Raw genomic sequence first — 23,007 nt, 5'->3', positions numbered from 1 at the left:
TTTTTGCCTATTGAATGTCTGCTACTCAAGCATCTAACCACTTAAAATCTCCTTTCAAGCTTTTACAACCAATTTAAAAAAACATTCTTTTATTTTTGTGGGTGAGACTTGGGCTGTGTGTGAAGTAGATTGTGTAATTAACCATTTTAATCACTATTTGAGTGTTAAGTCATAAATATTTTTAGTATCTTTTCAAAATGTTTCATTCATAATCGTGATACAAGTGGACCGTGGGAGGCCTTATAACAAGCAGCCAGTTGGGCTTCCATGTTTTTACTAATTTCCTGTTGAAAAGCATAAATTGAAGATGGCAGCTAATTACCTCTGCAATAACATTTCCCTGGCAGAAAATGTTTAGCCTGTAACCCTTGGCATTGTTTGATTTCCATCCAGTTACCTATATTTACATTACTGATTGAATCCCAATAGAAAATACATTAGAAAACCAGCTGTAATATCTATACATCCATCAAGATTAAACCACCACACCAGGCTAAGTATTTGTTTGTTTTCATGATACTACACTACTCTAAATAAGAAAAATGCAATCCTCTACCATATAAATGTCACGGTAATATTAGTGTGGTAAATGCTTTTGGCCAAGTCACACAGGTGACAACAAAGTTCTAAATTTCGGTACATTCAATGCATTGATTTAACCTTGCAGCACTACTCATTGATTGATGGACTTCATAAACTAAAACCTTTAAAATCATTTTGATAGTATTAATACTTTACCAAGGGTTATTTATTTAATCAAAAATGTAACATGTCAGGGTGACCACAAACCCTGTCTCATTGTTACATGAGCGTCATTGCTCTAATGCTCTGCTATGTTATACATTAAAGGGCATACTGCCTCCAGAAACCTTTAGTTTTTTTGTATGGCTTATGGAAACTTAGAATTATTATATTTGAATTCATCTCAATTGTACTGTGCTTTAATGACACAATGAACCTGAGAGGGTAATAATAATAATGCAATAACTATTGCTATTTGCATCAATCTAAATTGTACAGTTAGTTTTAATGACACATAATGCACGTGATGATATGGCAATATTTATAATAATAACGTATTATTATTATCATTTGCATTAAACTTAATATTACGGTGTTTTAATGAACAACCCGGAAGTTATGAGCTCCCTCGGTGCGCTCGTTTTGTCCTCTGTTGTTGAGCAGTCGTAGATTCCTTTCTAGAATCTGGAGAGCTCCGCTCGCTTGCTTTACGCCAGGTACCAAAACGAGCGCGCTCTCTCCTCATGTCCGTTGCCCTAAAAACAAGTGTCAAGGACGCATTAAAGCCCCACGACTTCTCCCCCTGATTAAAGTCAGTTTCTGGAGAAGCGACTTTACGTCCCTCATTCAGCCAGGATGTTTAATAGGAGTAATAATGTACGATATTTGCTGAGTCTTGTCCCAGGAAAACGGCGTTTTGGGACGTACAGGTTCCTGCCCATCTTCTTTTGCATCGGGGGCGTCATGGAGTGGATCATGATCAACGTGAGGATAGGAAGAGAGACTTTCTGTGAGTGTAAACCGGGGCAGGAACCTAGTTTTTGACTCTCTGTTGAAGCTAGCGGGCGCTAGCATGACGGCGGACTCGTGTTAGCATGTTAGCCAAGCTGTTGAGTGCTAACGGCTATTAAAAATACATAATAGACTAAAACCTGTTAAGTTGTAACATTAGATATGCTATGGCTTGGCAGACTATATTAATATTGTTATACCTGCGGAGCTACGTCACCTAATTTTAAACTTATTTAGCGACGTAAAAACGTAACTAACTCTGTTTACAGAGGGCCCGTGCTTGTGTACAAGTCCATGGTTGACCTTTCAAATATGTCCTCAAACTTTCCTCGCTGTCATTAGGAAGTGTGGAAAAAATTAGGGAATGCTGGGGGAAAAAAACAGGCATTTTGAAATCCACACAATACTGACAGCTGGGTGGGTCAGGCAGCTGAGCTTACTGCCAACAGAGAAATATGTATGGCAATCTTTCTTGGCTATGTATCGATTAAATCCTAACAAAATCTTTACATATCACACAAACTAACAAAGCAAGTTTAGCAGGAAAATACAGCATCCTGTATGACAATAGAAATCTGAGATGATCTATGATCTACACCAGTGGTGGGGGAAAAAAACCCCAAGAGATTCTGTTAAAGTACAACTTTAAAACTGTATCTATCCTCAAAATCGACTAATCAATGAATTGACTAACTGATTCAGTGCTATGATATTACGGGTTGTATTTTAAGTCTTGCTTCATTTATGTTTGAGCAACCTTTTAATGTTGCAACTGGTTGACATGTAGCTAATTACTTCATGTGATGTTGAGTACTCTACAGTGCATTTCAGAAACTGGTCACATGCTTTTTAAGTAAAATGTGTGTGTGAGTCTTCAAAGTAACTACACAGAAACTAGCTGTCGAACACATTAAGTACAATATTTCCTGCTGACGTTTACTGGAGTATAATTACTATAAACCTTACCTTCAAAGCTCTCCACAGCCTGGCCCCTCCCTACCTCTCTGACCTCCGCCGCCACACCCTTACCCGTCGCCTCAGGTCCACTGATGCCAACCTCCTCCCACCCATCAGGACTAAGATGTGGACCTGGGGCGACAGAGCCTTTGCTGCAGCCGCTCCCTCCCTCTCAAATGCCATATTCGCAATGACAACACTCCTCCGTCCTTCAAAACAGCCCTCAAAACACACCTTTTCACTGTTGCTTTTAACCTTTTTAACCTTTTTTCTTGTTTATATTGATTTTTTTTGTTTGTTTTTGTTTACTTTTTGCGTTTGTGAAAGCGTCTTTGAGCATCGTGCAAAGCACTATCTAAAACCGATGTATTATTATTATTAAGTAAAGGATAAAGAGCTCAAACTTAGTACTTTAGCATAGTACTTAAGTAAATGTACTTTCCACCACTGCACACATTTGTTGAAATTGCAATGATATATCTGAAGCTACACCTGTAGACAGTAAACGCTCCTGAATCACTCACACGATTTCAAGAGGAATAGTACCATAATGTGTTTCTACTCTCACGGAACCAACATCCATTTATTCCAGATGTGCTCCAGTGTGCCACATCAGGAGAACTAAAAGGAGTCAATATCCTCTTGTGTTTGAATACAAAAAAAATAGCTGCCCTGCATATTTGGTCCTGTAGTATTCTGAGGCCATTTAGGGACACAGAAAGTTATTTTCTCTCAGTTTCCATTCTTCAGCTTGTAAGTAGTTTCCCTTCTACATATCTGTTTCTTCTGCAGGATAACTTATAGGTCTTTTGCACGGGAGAAAAGTTGATACGCCTCTAGGAAAAACACAAGTGGAAATTGTTTTTTTTTTTAAGATGTCGTAACTGAATTCCAGCTGTTTTTGTTTCAGTGTCCTGGTATAAACCTTTCTTTTTTCCCTGTAGATATTGACTCACCTAAAAGGAGTGCAGACGTTATTAATATGATTGTTTACTCACTGCAGCTTGAACTGTCTGAAAATGAATATATATTTCCAGTGTCTCATTCAGTCTCTTGTTTTTTTCTTCCAGATGATGTCTACAGAAGAAAACAATCGGAGCGGGATTACGAGAAGAAGACGGCAGACGATTTGATGGCTCTTAATGAGCCTGCAGCCAAGTGAACAATGGCCGGCTTTAAAGTGGACTTGTCTTACTTGAATCCAACAGGCGCGATTGTTCTTCAAAGCATATTACAACAACCGTATCAAGGAGTCAAGGGTGAAAGACTGATGGAGAAACATGCAAGTTTATTGTTAAATATGATATTTTGATTAAGAAACATCAGCAGTAATAAAACAGCTGGTGTGAGTTCAGATTACTTACTCTCAACTATGTTAAAAAATATTGCATAGCACCTGCCAAGACAAAACCGTCTCAACCAAATTGCAATAAAAGAAAAAATACAGAAGTAATATTTGTATCTAGAGACATCTTGGGTGATTCTGCACCTCCTTTTTCTTCCCCTCGTTTTAAATTCTGTTGTTCTGTAATGACACGATTTCTGTCTGATTATAATGTCTTGCACTGTACGATAGATTTGAGTATATAAATGTAACTTAAGAACTGCATTTTGCAAATGTTACTTTTACTATCTGTGTTTCTGCCCCCTTCCTTTTACACACAACCCCCCACCCTCCGGTGGTTTACCACCGTTGAAAGCACGCTTCCCTTATTTCAGTTGTACCATCCAATAGGGAGAGAGTGCAGACAGATGAAGCTGTTTGGGTGCTCCCACAACTTGATGGGGTTCCCGTCCAGCCTCACCTCGTCCATGCGGGACCGGATGTAGTGACTGTTGTTGCCTTTGCAGAACGTCTCGTCTGTTATCGTTGAGATCTTGTTGTTCTGCAAAACGGACACAGGAGAAAACAAATTTCCTCAGCATGTAGCTGCTACTACTGGTGGTTTCTCTGGTTAAATGCAGTGAACTTACCTGCAGGTGCACAACGTGGAGAGACTCTGGGAGTTGGGGCACTGCCGTCAATTCATTGTTTCCAAGGTAAAGATACGTCAGTCTTGTGAGTTTCTGCAACGACAAAAGGCCGCTGCTCAATGCATCAAATGTCCAAACACATCAAAGTATGTAATGTCTGCAACATTTTAACGTGCGATTAGGGGGCTGACTTACTTTAAAAGCATTTGCCTTTACACCCTGGGTTTTGAGCTGGTTGAAATTGGCATTGAACGTCAGGAGCTTGGCAGGCAGCATGGGAAGTTTGGTCAGTCTGTTTTCTGCCAGATTGAGCTCCTCGAGATCTGAAAGTTTTGAAAAAGCTCCGTCTTCTATCACACTGATGATATTCCCAGTTAGGTCAATTCTCTTTAATGTGGCTGTGGGGGAAAACACAAACAAAACAAAGGGTGAGAGCTTGAAAGTTGACATTCACTGAAGAGTTAACTATCATAATGACTTTTATTTACCCAGGTCTGCAAAGTCTCCGTTTCTTATTTTGGTGATTCTGTTGAAACGTGCATAGAGATATGTCGTTTCCTTTGGCAGTGCTGGGACGCTTGACATTTCAGGGGAAACCTCCTCGCAGTAAACAGATCCGCTCAGGCAAACACACAGCAGACATGTCGGCAGCTCTGGAATGATGATCACAATATTTTGTTTTTTTTTCACTTTCTCTGTAAAGGAAAAACTTTTTTCTCTCTCGTCTTATGAATACATTGACTAATTGGTCCCAGCGATGTGACTGTGCAGCTTAAAAACGCGGATGAGGACACTTGATCGCCCCCGTTATTACATAATATGGGGCTTTAGCTACATTCAGAAAAATGTGGAAGAATGCCTCAGCAAGTGTTGCATAATCGGCTTTGAAACAGTTGTTAAAAACTTCTATCTGGTAAAATAAACCTTACCGTCAGCTCTTGGAGTTGGTGGGTCAGTGTCTGAGGTTTGAAAGGCGTCGTAGTCTGGCAATCTTACAGGGTCTTTCTATAAAAAAACAAAACAAAAGGAGAAATCTTCACAATAGCTACTCTTTTCCAACTCAAGACTACTTTCCATTTATTCCACCTGCTCATTTACAGTATTTGAACTCCAAAAGATACTTTACCTTGGGTTTCCTTCCTCCTGTGTATTCTTGTGCTGCAGAAGACAGCACCCATGGGAGCACCACCGATGTCAAAATCAAAGTCCTTAATTGCGTCATTGTGTCTCGGTTGCCGTTGAGAGGAGAGAGTGTCTGTCTGCGGGGCTGCGATCGAGGTACATGTGAGCAGGAAAATTTTCCATACAGGTTTTTTTTATTAAGCTGCCAGTATACTGCTGAGTAAGGAAAGGAAGCAAACTTTAACTCAATACATGCTGTTTGTTCAGCAGTCAGTGGTCAAGATGACCCTTAAGACTATATACTTTGTTTTTATTTGTATACCAAGCAGGAAAAATGTAAGTTGATAATGAACACAAAGTGATGATTAAAATACATGTAGGGAAATCGTTAAGTAAACCTAACGAACGCTGCTTTTAAATTTGACTTACTGACAGAAGAATGTTGTTACTGGAAATACAGAGTGTTCCAGAGTTCCAGTAATTGATGGCGATTTATGAAATGAATTGCCAAAGCAAGCACCTAACCGGAGAGGGAAAACTATTTCAAATATGTCTGTCTTTTACCTTAATACCTCAGTTCCAATACTGAGTCAATAACAACAGTTAATGCAGGACGTTCCACTATCAAAGGTGAATCCATTTCTGAAGCAAAAGTTATTTTTATGGTTGATGGAATAATTTGTCTTTTGTATGCTTATAAACAGATCAATGTTGATGAGCTGTGTCCTTTTTTCTGAATTATCTTTGCATTCAAGCAGCTGGACAGTTACAAAATGTATCTTCAAGGGTTTCCATTAGATAAATGCAGCATTGTGTCTTAATGTTTACAGGTACCAGGGATTAACAACATTATATGTGAAAGTATACATACACTTCTACCATTACAACAACTCTACAGTGAATGGCCCCTTCTCTCCATTCACCCTCAAAATGTAGACAATAACAACACAGTGCTGATTAGTTAATATCACTACTACTGTTATTATTACTACTGCTGCTAATATTACTACTACTGTTATATTATTACTACTGATAATATTACTACTGCTGCTAATATTACTTTATAATGCTGGCTCCTGGGTGATGTTGGTCATTTTATAATATTGTATGAACTGTGTCCTTTTTTGATTAATCAAACCCATAAAAGGATTTACAGCACTATTATCATATACAAATATCAGACATGGATTCTAAAGGAGAATGTCATGAATTTTAAATGTTTTACTTTTTTCTTATTCCTTGTGCTTCAAGCACATGCATTGTGTTCAAGCCCCTTGATGTCCTTGAGCACAGTGCGGAAGCCCTGCTTGCTCTGGAGGTCATGACCTTTACCTTTGACCTCACTGTGCATGGAAAGGCAAAATGGGCTTTCTCACACGTTTTAAGAGTTCCAGCTACTAATGAAATGCATCCATATAACAACAACAACAACAACCAATGAGAGGTGAATGTCCTGCCCACATTTGTGTTGGTGTGATTATGTAACGTGTTTTAAATGCAGGCGGCTCTCATGTAACAGCAGTAAATGCTAGTAAATGGGTTGTCCACTGTCTTGGATAATGATCATTTTGTGTGAGTAACCCAACTGGGAAGCCGCTGCCAGACAGCTACATTATTTGCTTTAATTAATTTTTAATTAAATCCGAATAAACCACCTACTGACGTGAATCTAATTTCATAAGATTGTATATGATTGTATATATATATATATTAGTGCGAGTAGCGGTCGCGTTATGTAAGGCAGATGTGTGTGGTGAGAAAAGAGGAAACAGAAGTGGCCGTGAAGCGGAAGTGGTACTGCCCTGAACGATACGCGGAGCGAGACGGAGGACGGAGGCTGAATCGTCCAGAGAGCGAGCGAGCGAGAGAGAGAGAGTGAGAGAGAGAGAGAAAAGCAGGACTAAAAGTCGCCAATATTGTAAGTGTAATAACATCGGATCGTTAAAACGTCGGATTCTCAATCGCAGCTCGTCGGTCGAGTGGCTGTTCCTTCGTGTCCGCTAGAATCCCGTTGAGAAGCCGTGACGATTGAGCTAGCTGGGTTTGTGAAAGGCAAGCGGGTTAGCTCGCTGGCTAGCAAGCTAATGCTAACCTGCGAGCTAACCGACGGTCGGATTCCATGACACTTTGTTCTGACAGGCTCGTCAGCCTGGGCGGGCCATGATACAGCTGTTGAAAATGAATTAAACGTTAATCCAGTGCAATAGAACAATTTGCTTCCTGCTGATTGTTTAATATTTACATGTATGGATTAATGGATAATCTTAACCGTGTTTTTTTGTTTTTTTTTTACGCGAAAGTCAGTCGTTGCCTTTGCTTGCCGAAGCTAATGAACGTTACCGTTATATAGCGGTAACCCTGCATCGGACGACGCTAGCTAGCTAACTGTTAGCCTCTCCACTCGCTTTGCGTAATCTTAAATACGACAGATTAGCAACAGTAACGTTATCTAATCCCGTTAGCTCACCAATGTAAATAAGAACAACATAATTATTGAATCGAATCGATCGCATTTAACCGGCTAACGTGACATCGGTTTGCTAAAACCACCATCCCGCTAGCGATGTTAGCAACATAAGGGGAGGGCATTAAAACCTGACCCGGGAAGGCTTCGTTTGGTGTAGCAAGTGTCGATTGAAATTTAAAACAAGCCAGTAAACCGTGGTGGACGTCGCGTTTTACATTATGGTAGTTGTTAAGACTATTGATGGAGTGAGTTCGGGCCTGTTTAGTCACAATTAGTTTAAGAACGAAAAGGACGAGAACGGTTTGGCGAACGCTACCGACTAACGCTAGCTAGCAGCTAACTTTAGCCAGTGATGTGTATGGTTGACCCACTTGCCAAGGGGCCCAGATCGCAGTGCTTTCGTCACTTTCCATTCATTACAGTGGTTTCCTTGCTTAAAAGTACTGGTCTGCCAAAGCAACAATGAAATCAATTCATAATAATTAAGTTCAAATCAGACAGAAATATTATATGGATGAAAAATGTGAGGTTTATTGTCTTTTTGATTAGCTTCACCTAACTTTTTAAAATTGCAATTCTTCTCCCCAGTCTAGAAAATGGATAAGAACGACCTGGTACAGAAGGCCAAGCTCGCCGAGCAGGCAGAACGCTACGATGACATGGCTGCAGCCATGAAGTCGGTGACGGAGCAAGGTGCAGAGCTGTCAAATGAGGAACGCAACCTTCTCTCCGTTGCCTACAAGAATGTGGTGGGAGCACGGCGCTCATCCTGGCGCGTCATCTCCAGCATTGAGCAGAAGACCGAGGGAAATGACAAAAAGCAGCAGATGGCACGTGAATACCGGGAGAAGATTGAAGCTGAGCTGCAGGAAATCTGCCATGATGTTCTCGTAAGGCTTTCTCGTTTCTTTGGTGCTTATTCGTGCCATTGTAAAGATGGTGCTTCTGTGTAATTGAGTCTGCTTATCACAAAACTAAACTATTTAACTATTGTTTTCAGGGGCTACTGGACAACTTCCTCATTAGCAACGCAACTGCTGCTGAGAGCAAGGTGTTCTATCTGAAAATGAAAGGCGATTATTATAGATACCTGTCTGAGGTTGCATCTGGGGATACCAAGAAGGGTAAGTGAGGACATGATTAACATTCTGAATTTGAGCTCTAACGATGTGCTTAAAGCTGCATTAATGAATCACTCCACTCTGCAGCCCCTCTCAGCTCTTTGTAGATTATTTCAGCTAAATTTATGGTTTCACGGCCCTGAAATGTATTATTATGGTTCACTCTCGACAGCGCTTATTAACATTGTTTCCAGCAACAGCAAGCAGCTATAGATATACAGAGGGCAGGCTACCTACCGGCTGCCTACCATGCACTAAACGGCAAACTGATAAAAGTAGTCTCCCAGCTAGTGAGGCCAGAAGAGCACTGAGCACCTAACGAGGCGTATAGTTACTTCATATATTCTCCTTAATTAATTGTGGTGTTGCTCACTGTCCACTCAATACGTAATAGATAATCGTTTGTCAAAGTGTTTACGATTTAAATTTATGGTGAAATACAGTATATCACAGCTTGTTTTGTTGCCACCAGGTGGCAAAAAAAAATCTATTACTGCTTTTAAAATGTTTAAAATTCAAAATTTGTTGTTCATCTTTTCTGCCCTCAAGATACGGTGGATAATTCCCAGCAGGCGTACCAGCAAGCTTTTGACATCAGCAAGGGCGAGATGCAGCCAACACACCCTATCCGACTTGGCTTGGCCCTCAACTTCTCAGTCTTCTACTATGAAATCCTCAACAACCCAGAGCAGGCCTGCGCCCTGGCCAAGGCGGTATGAACCGAATGTCATAGTTTTGAAACCTTTTTAACATTTTAACTGTATGTATTTTAAATAAATGTCATAAATAGCCAGAAAAACTGGGTACATTTGATTACCTGAATACACTATAAGATCATTTTTAGATATTTATTTTTCCGTGTTCAGGGGACGTCACTGGATTATTTAAGTTTAAATAACCGGTGTGATCTTTGCGTTTCAGGCATTTGATGACGCCATCGCTGAACTTGACACTTTGAACGAGGATTCTTACAAAGACAGCACCCTTATCATGCAACTACTAAGGGACAACCTGACTGTGAGTTTCAAGCCCCTTTTTTTGCCCCGATGGATCCTGGCGTATCACTCACAGCCAATTATAACATTTCTCTTTCTCTATTCCCAGCTGTGGACATCAGAAAACCAGGCAGATGAGGGAGAGACCGGAGACGGGGAAAACTAATGGAATTGCACTGTTAATCCACCTACACTCTTATCTTAAACACAGACAGCTTATATACATCCCCCTCCACTCCATCAGCTCCTCCCACTTCTGTATGACAAGCAGCCTGAATTGCTCCTGACCAACTAGTTTACCCCTCTCAGTTCACTGTGAGGCGACAGGGTAATTTTCAGTTAGCAGATTCAGTCACTTTGTGGAAACATGTTGTAATGATTAGTGAGTCCATGTTGCTGTTGTTTTTGTCGGTGTTTGTATGTATGTGGTGAGAGAGTAAGTGTGAAAGAATGTGGCAGAAAGAGTGCGTGTGTGTGTGCGTATGTGGTCTCGGGGGTAGGGGGGTGGTGGGGTTGTGAATTCTAATCGTCCTTCCAAATCCCTTTGTCCCAGGTAGTTTGTTGTGCATTTTTCATCTTTTTTTTTCTTTTCTTTTTTTTTTACTTACTTATTTGTGATTCCTCATGATATTTACAGGTTTTATTGTATGGTAATTAAACTGGCAGTTGATTTCCACCAAACACTGTGATGGTAGGCGTTCCATTTTGCTTCACAACCCCAAAACAGTTTTTGTGTTTGAATTTCCAGACACGCGTACAATCCTGTATTAACAACCAACTGCAATTCTGCTGTGGGCTCATACAGAAAGGAGGCGGGCTGTATTGTGACACTGACATCTTGGTGTAATGCTCCTTGATCATGTTCACAAATTCAGTTTCAAAAGTTTTAAGGGACCCCTTAAATTGTCATGTTAGATTTGTTAAGACATTCCACATTATTAGGCTTTTGGAAAGGCAGTGCTATTTTTTTTTTGTTTTGTTCTTTTTTTAAACTAAGTATGGATTGTCATTGTAGTTTTACTCACTGTTCAGGTGCTGCTCGATCTCAGTACAATGAAAATTGTATGTGCGTAAATGTGGTTCCATGTATTTTGCAAGATTGACTATCATCTGTATGTAAAACCTAAAAATAATCTTTTATTGATGTTAATTGAAAATGTCTTACCACACTGTATCAACCCTGCTTGCAAAAATATTCCTCCTTAAAGCGGTTGTTTTCTCCAACAAAAAAAAAACAAAAAAACGAACAAAAAAATCTGTGCCTGGCTTTCTCTCGCAGCCTCCGTGGCAGCATCCGCTTGTTGTTTTTAGAAATCTCAAAGGGAAGGAGTTAGACCAGACAAACTTAAATTGCTAAATGTTGACGTCAGTTTCTACCCAGGTGCATTTCGCTCTTGCTACCGAGAGCTGGTGCGAATGATCGATTAAAAAAAATCAGGTCTATTTTGAAGGTGCAATTTTGAAAAGCCCAATCCATCACTTTGGAAAAAAGAAATAATAATAAAAGCTCAGTGTCACAATACCATTTATCCACCACTACATTCCACATATTGTAGTTGAAGACACCATTCCACATTATAGCTGACGGTCTGTTTACTCTGACAATGCTCCGATGAATTGAAATAATCTTCTGTTTGAAAAAAAAAAAATGTCAGTTTATTATGCTTGATGAAAATGCAGTTAGTGAATGTGGAACGAAGCCTGTCTGTATATCAGGTATCTACTTGCTTTGTTTTTACTGACAAGTCTTATGGCTAAAAAAAAAAAAAAATTGCTTCTGTAACAGTCTATTACCCAGTGCACACACGTGGTTGTGAAAATTTAGAATAGTTCTAAAAAGCAATGACGAAATGGAGATAAACAATGGTTGGTGTAATTCTAGCTTTGTGTTTATGTATCTTAAAAACCATTCTAGTTTCACTATTCATGTAAGAAATAGGAAAGTGTCAAAGACCATTCAGTGAAATAAAGTTTCGTTTAAGATAACAGGCCAATTACGTCTTCACTTCTGTTCACATGGAATATTAACATGGTTTAGTAATTCATAGGTGGCTTAAAATCACGGTATGTTGGGTTGCCAATTGCGGTTGGCCTGTTGGGGCTTCGTAAACGAAATAATTAAGATGTTATGCCTTGATATTCGAGATACTAGTTTCCATCGCGGAGCGTCACATCTCTTGACCTCTGCCCTGTCGCAGCTTAATTGGAACGAACGTGCGCGGAGGAAAGGCCGCAGGTGTTCCGCGGTCGTAATTTATCGAAAGCAACCTTGCCGCGTCTGGAAAGTGTTGAACGGCGTTCACCACCTGCGACACTGCAATTCATACATCAGTGTTCCGACGCGTTAGCTATTTAAAAGCCGTAAGTAACACTCACTTTATGCGATTGTCATTGGCCTTTTAACCACCCGCCGCAGATATCAACTAATTTAGACGCGACGAGCTAAAATGAGCTAGCGCTAGAGTTAGCTAGCTTTCCTAAGTGTGTTTAAGACTTGATTCTATTATTTTATTTTGAACTGACTTTCCTGTTGTCCCAAACTTGATATGTTTATTAAAGTTCTGCCATAATTATAACATTTTTGGTGGTGAACGAGCATTTGTGTGAGCCGTTTATTAGCTTGTTACTCCAGCATTTAGTCACACCCTTTCTCGCGACATAATTGTTTATACGTTCTTTTTCTATTGAGATCCTCCTTAACCACACACTATCATGTGAGGCTAGCTACCCACAAAAAATACAGCCTAATTAAAAAGTTGATTCAACATTAGGATATTGTGTAATTGTCGGTGCTGTGTTGGACTACATTGCGTTGCCCTTGTCTGATCTGCACGAAAAACAACTTGAAGACATGCCCCGATCGCGTTTTTTGTGCCGCCGATACAGATTGCTAATTGTGATGACTCATAGAGACGAAGTCACGCCCCTCTGAGGGATACCAGACGATTTACACCTGTTTTTTTGTCAATTTAAAATATTTAGTCTGTCATTTAGTTTGTGTGAAATTAAATGACACTATGAACATACATACTAATGAAACCATGAGTTTAGCTTAGCCTCATGCTAACCACCTCAGCCTCTCTGCTGAGCTCACCCGCTAATGCAGGATGCTAAAGTATTCGAGTTATAGTGTTCAATTTTGGTAGTTTATAGAAAACAAGCCCAACAGCTAGCTGGTGGCCAGTGGCAGCGGTGTTCCCTTTGTGTGTGTTCCCTATGTTGCTTATTTGTTGTTTAAAACGGTATGCAATGTAATATTCATAATGTTGTTCTTTCTTGAACTAGCTGTCTTCCAAGATGAACAGCACTGGACAAGCGTATCCCCTCGCTTCTCTGTATGTCGGCGACCTGCATGCCGATGTTACGGAGGCCATGCTCTACCAGAAATTTTCTCCTGCTGGACCCATCATGTCGATCCGTGTGTGCCGTGACATCATCACCCGCAGATCTCTGGGATATGCCTACATAAACTTCCAGCAACCAGCTGATGGTAAAGTACCCATTTTAGCCAAGTAAAAACATAAACATTTTCTCAAACTAATACACTAGACTAGCCACTTTCACCCGCATTGGATCCACAGCAATGGTCTAGAAACTACATTTTGAAAAAAAGGGAAATCTGATGTAGAAAAGGTTTGACACCATGGTTTTGTGGGGATGAGAGAACAAATGGATCAGCTCATAGTGTAACAATAAGACATCCCATGTTGTTTTGTTGGTGATAATGTTAATTCAAACTGGAATTTTTTTTCTTTTTTTTGTATATCAAGCAAACACTCGCCACACACGAAACATAACATGAAATAAATTCACAAGTAAGGTCCCTCAACCAATCAGATTATTTTTTCTTGGTAAAAGGCAGCTGAGTCCCCCACAGAGCTGTGACAGAGGGTGTTTCTCAAACTCAAGGAAGGATTCTTCAACGGCCGAATTTCAAAGTCTCTTCCTCGTCGTATCCCGCCGAAGGAATGTCGAGGATCCTTCGAATTCTACTGAGGACTAAGTCCTTTGTTCAGAGGATTTTCAACGATGCGTGTGTTTATCCTCCGTGCTGCCAAAAGGCCCACAATCCTAAGCGCACAATGCATTTCCTGTCTCCTGAATTGGAAATGGAAATATGCTGGTAAACTGTTAGTTGTGTCACCTCAGCAATCTGCCAAAATATGTTTCTTAATAAATTTGAGGCGAGAAATTGCCAATCCAGTTGCTGAATCTTCACTCGTATTAGATCTACAATCGGTCAACATTTCAATTGAATCTGGCGGTTCATTCATACTGCTTTGAATTCTAATAATTGTAAAAAATCCCTGTTTTTTTTTTTTTTTTTTAAATGAATCTGTGCATATTTTTGAAATGCAAAATCAATATTCATACTAAAAATTGTAATGTGCCTGATTTTTTTCTAAATAAAGTTTAAAAAAAAAAGAGAAGCAAAACAGAAATTAGTCCATTTCTACCACACCAGCGCACTCGCTGGACTTCCAATGTTTGTTTTGCAAATGGTAGGAAGTGGTTTTGCCTCGCCTCAGCAGGACCCCGACTTGACTTTGAGAAACACCTATGGTCTTGCATAATGAGTGGTGGCGCTTTATGACCCAAATAATGAAAACTTGGTGATATCATTTTAGCGGAGTGTGCCCTGGATACAATGAACTATGACGTTATCAAGGGTCGGCCAATCCGAATTATGTGGTCTCAGCGTGACCCAGGACTCAGGAAGTCTGGCGTGGGAAACATCTTCATCAAGAACATGGATGAGTCTATTGACAACAAGGCACTGTATGATACCTTCTCAGCCTTTGGCAATATTTTGTCCTGCAAGGTAAGTGGACTGGGTCGTCATCTTGATTTACTGACTGCATGGTTGGCATAGTTCTCTGGTCTTGTTGTGCAGTGTGTGTGTGTGTGTGTGTGTGTTAAATTAATAATGCAGAGTATTACGCCTATGTCTGATAAAGCACTTATACGTGCAATGTGGTGTGATAAAATGTGTATGAGTAAGGCTGTGCAGTATGCTATTAATTGATGTCACATCAATAATATGAATATATGTATTGGTATATCCTGATGTGGCAAAATTGCAACAAAACTGATGATCAGTGCAGAAAAACCCCATGGCATGTAAAAATGATGGTAACTAGACCCATAAAACTGATCAGTACTATGGGGGCTCGACATTAAATGTTGCCATTGCCAACCACTTTGAGATTTTGGCCTTTAATGTAAAAATTAGGGACGGCAAACAGAAAATCATTTACATGGCGGCAGCAAAGTCCAAAGTTTCACTTGTCCATAGGTGTACTAAATACAACAAGAGCCATGTGGCATGTTACACTAAAATTCTAATCTCAGCTACCTGACGTTCTCACAATAACAATACTAATTGGTTGAATCGTTCAAAGGGGTAATGTTAACCATCTTGGTGCAGTATAAGAGCATGGTAGCGTTTGTAATTTGCATACAACACAATGCAGATGCAGTAATGGTGTTACAGTCGGGACCGGAACCAGACCATGCTGCACGGGGGTTGTGGGGATGGGAATTGAGAACTGATTCCAATTGAAAATCATTTCCAAATTGTCAGACACATAAAGTGATCGCTAAATGATAAATAATTGTCCCAATAAGCAGAATTGATAACTGCATTAGTACTAATAAAATCTTGTCAAATCTTGTGGAGTGAAACGTTAGACTAACCAGTCAGCATCACAAATGAACGTGCAAATAGTTTCAACTGACAAAGAACCAGATGAACCTCGACAAAGAAGACATTTTAATAGACTTTGGAGGCCAAGTATCCCGACATCTTTGAGCTAGATGGGAAAACTGTGTTACAAAGTGTGCAAAAGACGAGTGGGCACCTTAACAACACAAGGTGGAGGCTGCAAGAGCGGGCAACCAAAAGCTGATGCCTGGTTTCCAGCCTAGCAACCACCTTCAAAAGCTAGTGTTAAACTCTGATAATGACCCCTTTTAAACTACTAATGATCGTATCATTCTGACACAATGGATCAGTGGACTCGATAGATTACTGCTAACAAAAGAGCCCAATAGTCCAATACAAGAGTATAACTGAAATTGCAAGGAGCTTTTTTTTCAGCATTTTCTCTAATTTGCACAATTTTAAATTCTTTTTTGTAGGTCGTCTGTGACGAGAGAGGGTCCAAAGGATACGGATTTGTTCACTTCGAGACCCATGAGGCTGCAAACCGGGCCATTGACACCATGAATGGGATGCTGCTGAATGACAGGAAAGTGTGAGTAAACTTACTATAATCCATAAAGGTGGCAAAAAAGCAAGTTAGGACAAAGTGTAGTGCAGACTATATACGTATCTAAACTGTAAATTAACTGTGGATGACTTCTCCATGTTTTTTTTGCTCAGTCAAAAGACAGGTAAACAATGCCAATGTGGCATTGTCAACCGTGAGGCCCATTTGCTGGGGGGAACATGTCAGTTGTCCCTGCTTAGGTCAGTGAGTAGGCTATGTGTCTAGGTTTGTTGTCCTTGTGTAAATTGTGATTTTAGGATTAATGAGGCAAAGCAAGATTGTCGAAAATCATGTCTAAACAGTGTAGGATTTATTTATTTATTTATATTCTTAGCTGTTGTGTACTGCTGTGAACAATATTTCCGAAATAAGTGTCTCAACAGATTGTGATTTGTGAGAGTGATGTCATAAAATTGTGTTCTTGATGTTTTTCCTCAAACTGACTTTCCTCAAACTGTTTCTTAAGATGCGTGCAAACTTTGTCCTTCTTAAAACTACATTTCTTACTATTGCCTCCCCTGCAGTTTTGTTGGCCACTTTAAGTCCCGCAAGGAAAGAGAGGTGGAGTTTGGCACCAAAGCCATGAAGTTCACCAATGTCTACATCAAAAACTTTGGTGAAGACTATACTGATGAGAAACTCATAGAAGTCTTTTCTGCATTTGGTAAGAAGGCACATGTTTAACCTTCTTTGTGTGTTCCTCTCTGTGATGTATTGAAGTGTCTCCCATAGGCTTTTGTGAGACTGTGGCAGGTCGACCTCGGACCCTGTAGGGGGTTCCAGTTAAATGCATCAATTTGGTGCACTTTGAAAGCAAAATTATGAAGCTGGATCTTTGAAGAACGTTTTGCTCTTGCATGGGAATGTACATTTAAGCTACTCAAGTACTGTAATTAAGAACAATTTTGAGGTGCTTGTATCCTACTTTACTTGATTATTTCCATTAGTGGGACTTTATACTAGGCTTGGGCAGTATTACGGTATACCACGTATTTAGAAATCCAGTCTGATTTTCAATACCGTCCTAAATACAAACGTTGTTTGTATTACAATTATTACAATGATGCTGCATTGAGGTGTTTCAAACCCTCAGGGAGGACTCTGAGTGTGCGGGTGATGAAGGATGAGAGGGGCCGTTCCCGAGGATTTGGCTTTGTAAACTACGCAAACCATGAGGATGCTCAGAAGGTAGTGCTTGCTTGCAAAGTGTTTCTGTCCATCCAGATTGGATACCTGCCAGCAGTATCAGCTTATTATAATGACTGTAAGGTAGCACTGACTTATCATTTTACAGACACGTTGGCTTTATTTCACTGCATTGGCAAAGAACAGTGTGCCAATAACTCTAAACACAATCAAGAGAATCTTGGCTGTCAGTTTCAAGGTTTAAAGCTGTATTAAGGGTTTTTTGCCTACAGGGACACACAATCCTGCAGCCCAGATACAATATCATACATCAAGATATAGGAAAGAATCAACTTCCCATTAGAGTAGATGTCTCTGTCCATCTGACCAATGCAAGTCAGAAATCTTTAATTTGTCTCTGGCTACTGACTCACCTGATAGCAGTCATAAAACTCAAACATGGGTAAGATAATATTCAGCTGTTTGCCATGGTAACATGTCTTAATCAGTCTTCAAATGCATCCCACACATTATTCATTATGAGTTATCCTCAGATGGATAGCAATTGCATGGTATGAGAATCGTCTATTTTAGTACCATGCTATACTGTGATTGCGGTCGCAGCTGTAGTGTAATGGGTGTGTGTCAGCGTTGTCCTGTAAACTGTAACGATAGACGTCTCAAGCCAGGTCTTTTATTTAATATGTTGGCATAGGCTGCAGTCTATTTATTTATGTATTTATTTGTTTGTAGACCTATGTGCAAATTCATTTTATGGGCTATTGCTGTAAATTGTGATTACTGTACATTTTGTAGACATTTTTATTCCACAAGGTCTGTGCAATATCTTGAATAACCGTCCCTTTAAACACGTTGATGGTCCCTTTTTGTTTTCCCAGGCAGTTGATGAAATGAATGGAAAGGATCTCAATGGGAAGATCCTCTACGTTGGTCGGGCTCAGAAGCGACTGGAGCGCCAGGGAGAGCTCAAGCGCAAGTTTGACCAGATCAAACAGGACCGCATCCAGCGCTATCAGGTGCTGCTGCATTATATGCATATTGGCATAGTCATTTCTAGACATGCAAGCATGAAACTTTTCCTCCTCTTTGTGATTCCAGGGGGTGAATCTGTATGTGAAGAACTTGGACGATGGCATAGATGACGAGAGACTCCGGAAGGAGTTTGCCCCGTATGGCACCATCACCAGTGCCAAGGTAATGAGATAAAACATCACTGACATTTGCAGGTTGATCGTTGATTTTATAAGAGATGGGATTGAAAATATAAACCGCAACACAGTAAAAGGGATAGAGTAAGCATTAGAGGTGTGGAAATGTGTGTAAAAACATTAGCTGCTCCTTTTCAACAACGTTGAGCTGCAAAAACATGCATGCAGGCTGAAATTCAAGCGTGGTGTTGTTTACTCTGTCGGAAGACAGTGACTTAAACAAAGAGAGTAGAAGAGTTCTGAGTACAGGAAAAGTCTGCTGCAATGTATGCCGTCTTTGAGCTGTGAAACTGCCAGTGTATAGACTACAGCACACTTATGCACTGCAGAAGGCTTTATGATCTGTTTTCTGTAATGGTAAGTGGTTCACACACATACTGCTTTTGAGTATATTTAGAAAATCAGGGTCCATTCAGAGTCGAATAGACCATAAAGCATGGTGTGCTTCACTGAAACTCACTTGGAGGTGTTTCAGGCACACTTTGCCCTGACTCAGGAGATGTCCCATCTCACGAATGGAGTGGTAGTAGTTTGTCTTGACAAAACGCTGTGTAGATAATGGAGGTGTTGTGCCATCCCGTTCTATTTATAATTATCCACAGTTGCAGTTATAATGAAGTCTCAGCTTGTCAACATAATGTCTCAAGTCAAGGGTCACGTCTTCAGGCTTTAAAGTTTGAAATGAGTCGAGTCACAGGTCCTCATTTTTGCGACTCGAAGCTCTGATGTCAAGTGTCTTAAACATGTCTTTGCTTGCTGCAGGTCATGACAGACGGCTGCCAAAGCAAGGGCTTTGGCTTTGTGTGTTTCTCTTCACCCGAGGAAGCAACAAAAGCAGTGACTGAAATGAACGGGAGAATTGTTGCAACCAAGCCACTGTACGTGGCTCTGGCTCAGCGGAGGGAGGAGCGTAAAGCAATCCTGACCAATAAATACATGCAGAGACTCGCCACACTGAGGACTATGACAAGTCCGATCATTGACTCGTACCAGCAGGCCGGATACTACATGTCTGTACCACAGGTATGGACGTTTGAACAATGTGAGCGTGTTAAAAACCAGCAATGATTTTTGATTGGTTTTGCTTCATAAAGAGAACTTTTTTTTTTTTTTTTGTCAATTGTATCCCAATGTTTTGATCTGTACAGCAAAAATGAATGCGTAGTCATGCAGTTCTCACTTGTCTTACAACAATATACTGAATGCGATGAATTAAAAATTTGGGCGTGAATTAAATCAGTTGACAAATCTCTGTACCTTGCAGCCTCCCACTCGCTCCTTCTACAACCACAATGCTGTCAGCAACATGAGACCAGTTCCTCGTTGGCCAGGACAACCACCGAGACTTCAGGGTGAGTGAATATGTTTTGTGTGTGTGTGTGTGTGCGTGTTTGTGTACATGCAATGTGTATAAATATCCCCTGTTTTTAGGCCCCTACTCAACCCAGTTTGTTGGTACCTCTGTTCCCCGTCGAGGACCAACCCCCATCGCTACAGTCAGACAGGCGTCCACCCAGGCTCCACGCATCATAAGCTCCATCCATAAGATGAGTAAGTATCAACGTGATGAACTCCATCCTTCTAAAATGTGTTTGTCATGTGGATGCTAAATTCTGACACGTGTAATGTCTTTATTGAGATAACATTGGCACCCAGACTGTTGGAGGGCGTACTGACATGGCTGGCATGACCAGAAGCGGCCAGTACAAGTACTCGTCTGCAGTGAGAAACGTCCAGCAGGTCATTAGTGTACCTGGACCCATGACTAGAATACAGGTACTGTGTTCTCTACCAGGCATGGAACTTTTTCTGAAAGACGATACATCTTAAATGATAGCATGATACCATACCATGATAGCGAGCTAGACGGTGTTTTCAAGTCGCACTAAGTTGATTGTGGTGAATTTCCATTATTGGGATGATCATAATATTGTTTTTAATCCCGATCTGTCATAAAATCCTATAATGTCCCTATTCTGTACTGTAGTGTTCTTAAATCCTGATCCACACCCAGCATAGACTACTGTGAAACATTGATCAACACTGTTCTGGTGCCCTGCACGCTTTCGAATAGTCGACTATTAGATAATTTGATCTAAGTAGCCTGTTTCGACAATCAAGTCCATTATAGGCGAGACTTTATACCCTAAAACAAAGTTCTGTTTACATCCGTTTTTTCTGTTGCACTCCATGTCTTCAGGTTATTCCTGCGCCTGTGATGGAGCCGCCAGGCCACATTCAAGGTAACGAGCCACTCACCACCTCGATGTTGGCTGCAGCTCCACTCATGGATCAGAAACAGCTTCTCGGTGTGCCATCACTCACTTCATTTTAAATATGCCTAATGAAGAGTCTTGTGAATTCTGTTGTTAATCCTCTACCTGCTGTGACACAGGGGAGAGATTGTACCCCGTCATCCATTCCCTCCACCCAAACTTGGCTGGAAAAATCACCGGTATGCTGCTGGAGATCGACAATTCGGAGCTGCTGCACATGCTGGAGACACCCGAGTCCCTGCACTCCAAGGTTTGATTGTAATTTAATTACATGATGTGTTAAGAGTTGCTCGTGATTCCGCTACAACAGTGCTGCGTTTTGCCATCTTTGACTGTCAGGCTAATTTTCTCTCCCTTGATCTTTCACACACGACTTCTATTGCCTATCAGTGTTGAGATTCTCCTCCTGTCATCATTGAATCAGAAACAGAGAAAAAACATATCGTAGCGACCTGTGGTCTGAGAGATCCAAACTCCATTCAGAAAACGAGCATTTTAAAAGTTATTTGCTTACCGTCTTGCATTCAGACTTTTTACAAATTGCCGTTACTTCACCATCCTTTTTATCTGTTGATTGCAATTCAATCACAACAAAAGTGAATACAGTTCTGTGAAATGTTCCTCTCCTCTGGTCAGGTGGACGAAGCAATCGCTGTCCTGCAGGCTCACCAGGCGAAGGAATGCTCTCCAAAGAAGTGAAGAGCCCTTTCAGGTCAGCTCATAATTATTATATATTATATTATGTTATATATACATTCAATATAGAATCTAGAAACCGAGGTGCAGATATTAAATGTTGCCATAAAATACGTTAACCATGTCATTTCATTCTAGATGTCAACGACTTTCTGGAAGGAAAAAAATACTAATAAAAAGAGTAAAATTTTGAAAAAAAGAGGGAAAAAAAGAAAACTGTAAAAATGTAAACTGACAGTAAAGAGTTTTGTAAAGTTTAGGCTATTTTGTTGTTGCAATACCTTTTGTTAGAAGATAAAGTTCACAGTATATGCATTAAGCCTGTCTCCTGTCATTTGTTTCACAAAACGTCATCCGACATTCAATACTGTGACTTTTTTCGACTTACTATACTATGACTTTTTTTTTTTACTTTTTAGATATGCTTTACTATGATTTCTTCGACTTACTAAACTATGACCTTTTTCCGTGACTTTTATCGACATGATATACAATTACTTTTTTTTTATGACTTTCGACATGCTATATTTTTTCTAAGTTTTATTTTGTCAGACATACATACTGTTTTTTTCTGACTTATTTCAACATGCTACACTAAGACTTTTTATGAAGTTTTCCCTCATACTATACAATAACTTGTTTCAACTTTTTTTTTATTACATTTTTCTTATACTCTGACTTTTGACTTGTACTTGATGTTTTGACATGTTTTACTTCGACTTTTTTCAAAGTGCTATACCATGAACTTGTTGATTACTTTTTCTCCACATAATATAACAGATGTAGACTAAATTATAAGACATTTTACAGTATACGTTGGAATAAAAATGGGAGACCAGATGATGTAAAATACATACCAAAAAAATATTTCTCAAATCAACCAAATGTGGAAGTGATGTATACTACATGTGTGGATTTGTGAAAATGTTTTAACCACATAAAACTAAAGTTACGAATGTAAAGACGGTTCTATGAATCCTGGATGACCACCAGAGGCGGTGCTTCACACTGGATATCTTCTGACCTGCACAAGATAGAAGACATCCAGTGTGAAGCACTGCCTTTGGTGGTCAGTAAGGATGAAATGGAGCAGCAGCCGTGCCCTGTGATGAGGTTCTGGCTCAGGTATGGATCATCAGCTGTGGTTGTCACACATACTATGACATTTATACTATGTTTTCATAGTATAGAATGTAAAATTCAGTAATATAGCATGTTGAAAAAGGTGCCAAGTCAAAGA

General features: G+C 40.1%; 4 protein-coding genes across 5 annotated transcripts; 3 read left to right on the top strand and 1 right to left on the bottom strand.

Annotated features, from left to right (window-relative positions):
- Positions 1-1,230: 1,230 nt before the first annotated feature.
- uqcc5 (ubiquinol-cytochrome c reductase complex assembly factor 5) lies at positions 1,231-3,863 on the top strand. Its single transcript, XM_084014879.1, has 2 exons — positions 1,231-1,531; positions 3,561-3,863. Exons 1-2 carry the CDS (start codon positions 1,378-1,380, stop codon positions 3,650-3,652), a joined length of 246 nt encoding a protein of 81 aa, XP_083871005.1. The 5' UTR covers positions 1,231-1,377; the 3' UTR covers positions 3,653-3,863.
- ognb (osteoglycin, paralog b) lies at positions 3,759-5,770 on the bottom strand. The gene is made up of 6 exons (XM_084014878.1): positions 5,591-5,770; positions 5,394-5,469; positions 4,953-5,117; positions 4,660-4,862; positions 4,465-4,557; positions 3,759-4,376 (listed from the first exon to the last, which is right to left on the bottom strand). The coding sequence occupies exons 1-6, from the start codon at positions 5,684-5,686 to the stop codon at positions 4,206-4,208; spliced, it is 804 nt and encodes a 267-aa protein (XP_083871004.1). The 5' UTR covers positions 5,687-5,770; the 3' UTR covers positions 3,759-4,205.
- Positions 5,771-7,366: 1,596 nt separating this feature from the next.
- On the top strand, positions 7,367-12,155 carry LOC311016626 (14-3-3 protein beta/alpha-1-like). The gene is made up of 6 exons (XM_084014457.1): positions 7,367-7,504; positions 8,642-8,943; positions 9,054-9,177; positions 9,724-9,887; positions 10,096-10,191; positions 10,279-12,155. The coding sequence occupies exons 2-6, from the start codon at positions 8,650-8,652 to the stop codon at positions 10,333-10,335; spliced, it is 735 nt and encodes a 244-aa protein (XP_083870583.1). The 5' UTR covers positions 7,367-7,504; positions 8,642-8,649; the 3' UTR covers positions 10,336-12,155.
- Positions 12,156-13,416: 1,261 nt separating this feature from the next.
- Positions 13,417-21,984, top strand: pabpc1l (poly(A) binding protein, cytoplasmic 1-like; the record flags this gene model as incomplete). 2 transcript variants are annotated; one of them, XM_084015203.1, is made up of 16 exons in its annotated part: positions 13,417-13,659; positions 14,798-14,991; positions 16,311-16,426; positions 16,555-16,641; positions 16,966-17,105; positions 17,535-17,629; positions 18,466-18,603; positions 18,686-18,781; positions 19,558-19,818; positions 20,060-20,147; positions 20,227-20,346; positions 20,435-20,571; positions 20,996-21,104; positions 21,191-21,321; positions 21,708-21,783; positions 21,906-21,984. In XM_084015203.1, exons 1-15 carry the CDS (start codon positions 13,467-13,469, stop codon positions 21,768-21,770), a joined length of 1,968 nt encoding a protein of 655 aa, XP_083871329.1. In that variant the 5' UTR covers positions 13,417-13,466. The 2 variants fall into 2 exon arrangements, with proteins under 2 accessions (XP_083871329.1, XP_083871330.1); XM_084015204.1 differs by lacking the exons at positions 21,708-21,783; positions 21,906-21,984 and having other exon boundaries at positions 21,191-21,327.
- Positions 21,985-23,007: the final 1,023 nt, after the last annotated feature.

This window comes from Eutrigla gurnardus, assembly GCF_963514095.1.
Source record: "Eutrigla gurnardus genome assembly, chromosome: 8".
NCBI lineage: Eukaryota > Metazoa > Chordata > Actinopteri > Perciformes > Triglidae > Eutrigla > Eutrigla gurnardus.
Note: the sequence above shows the minus strand (reverse complement) of the source record. Positions and strands in the feature narration are given on the sequence as shown.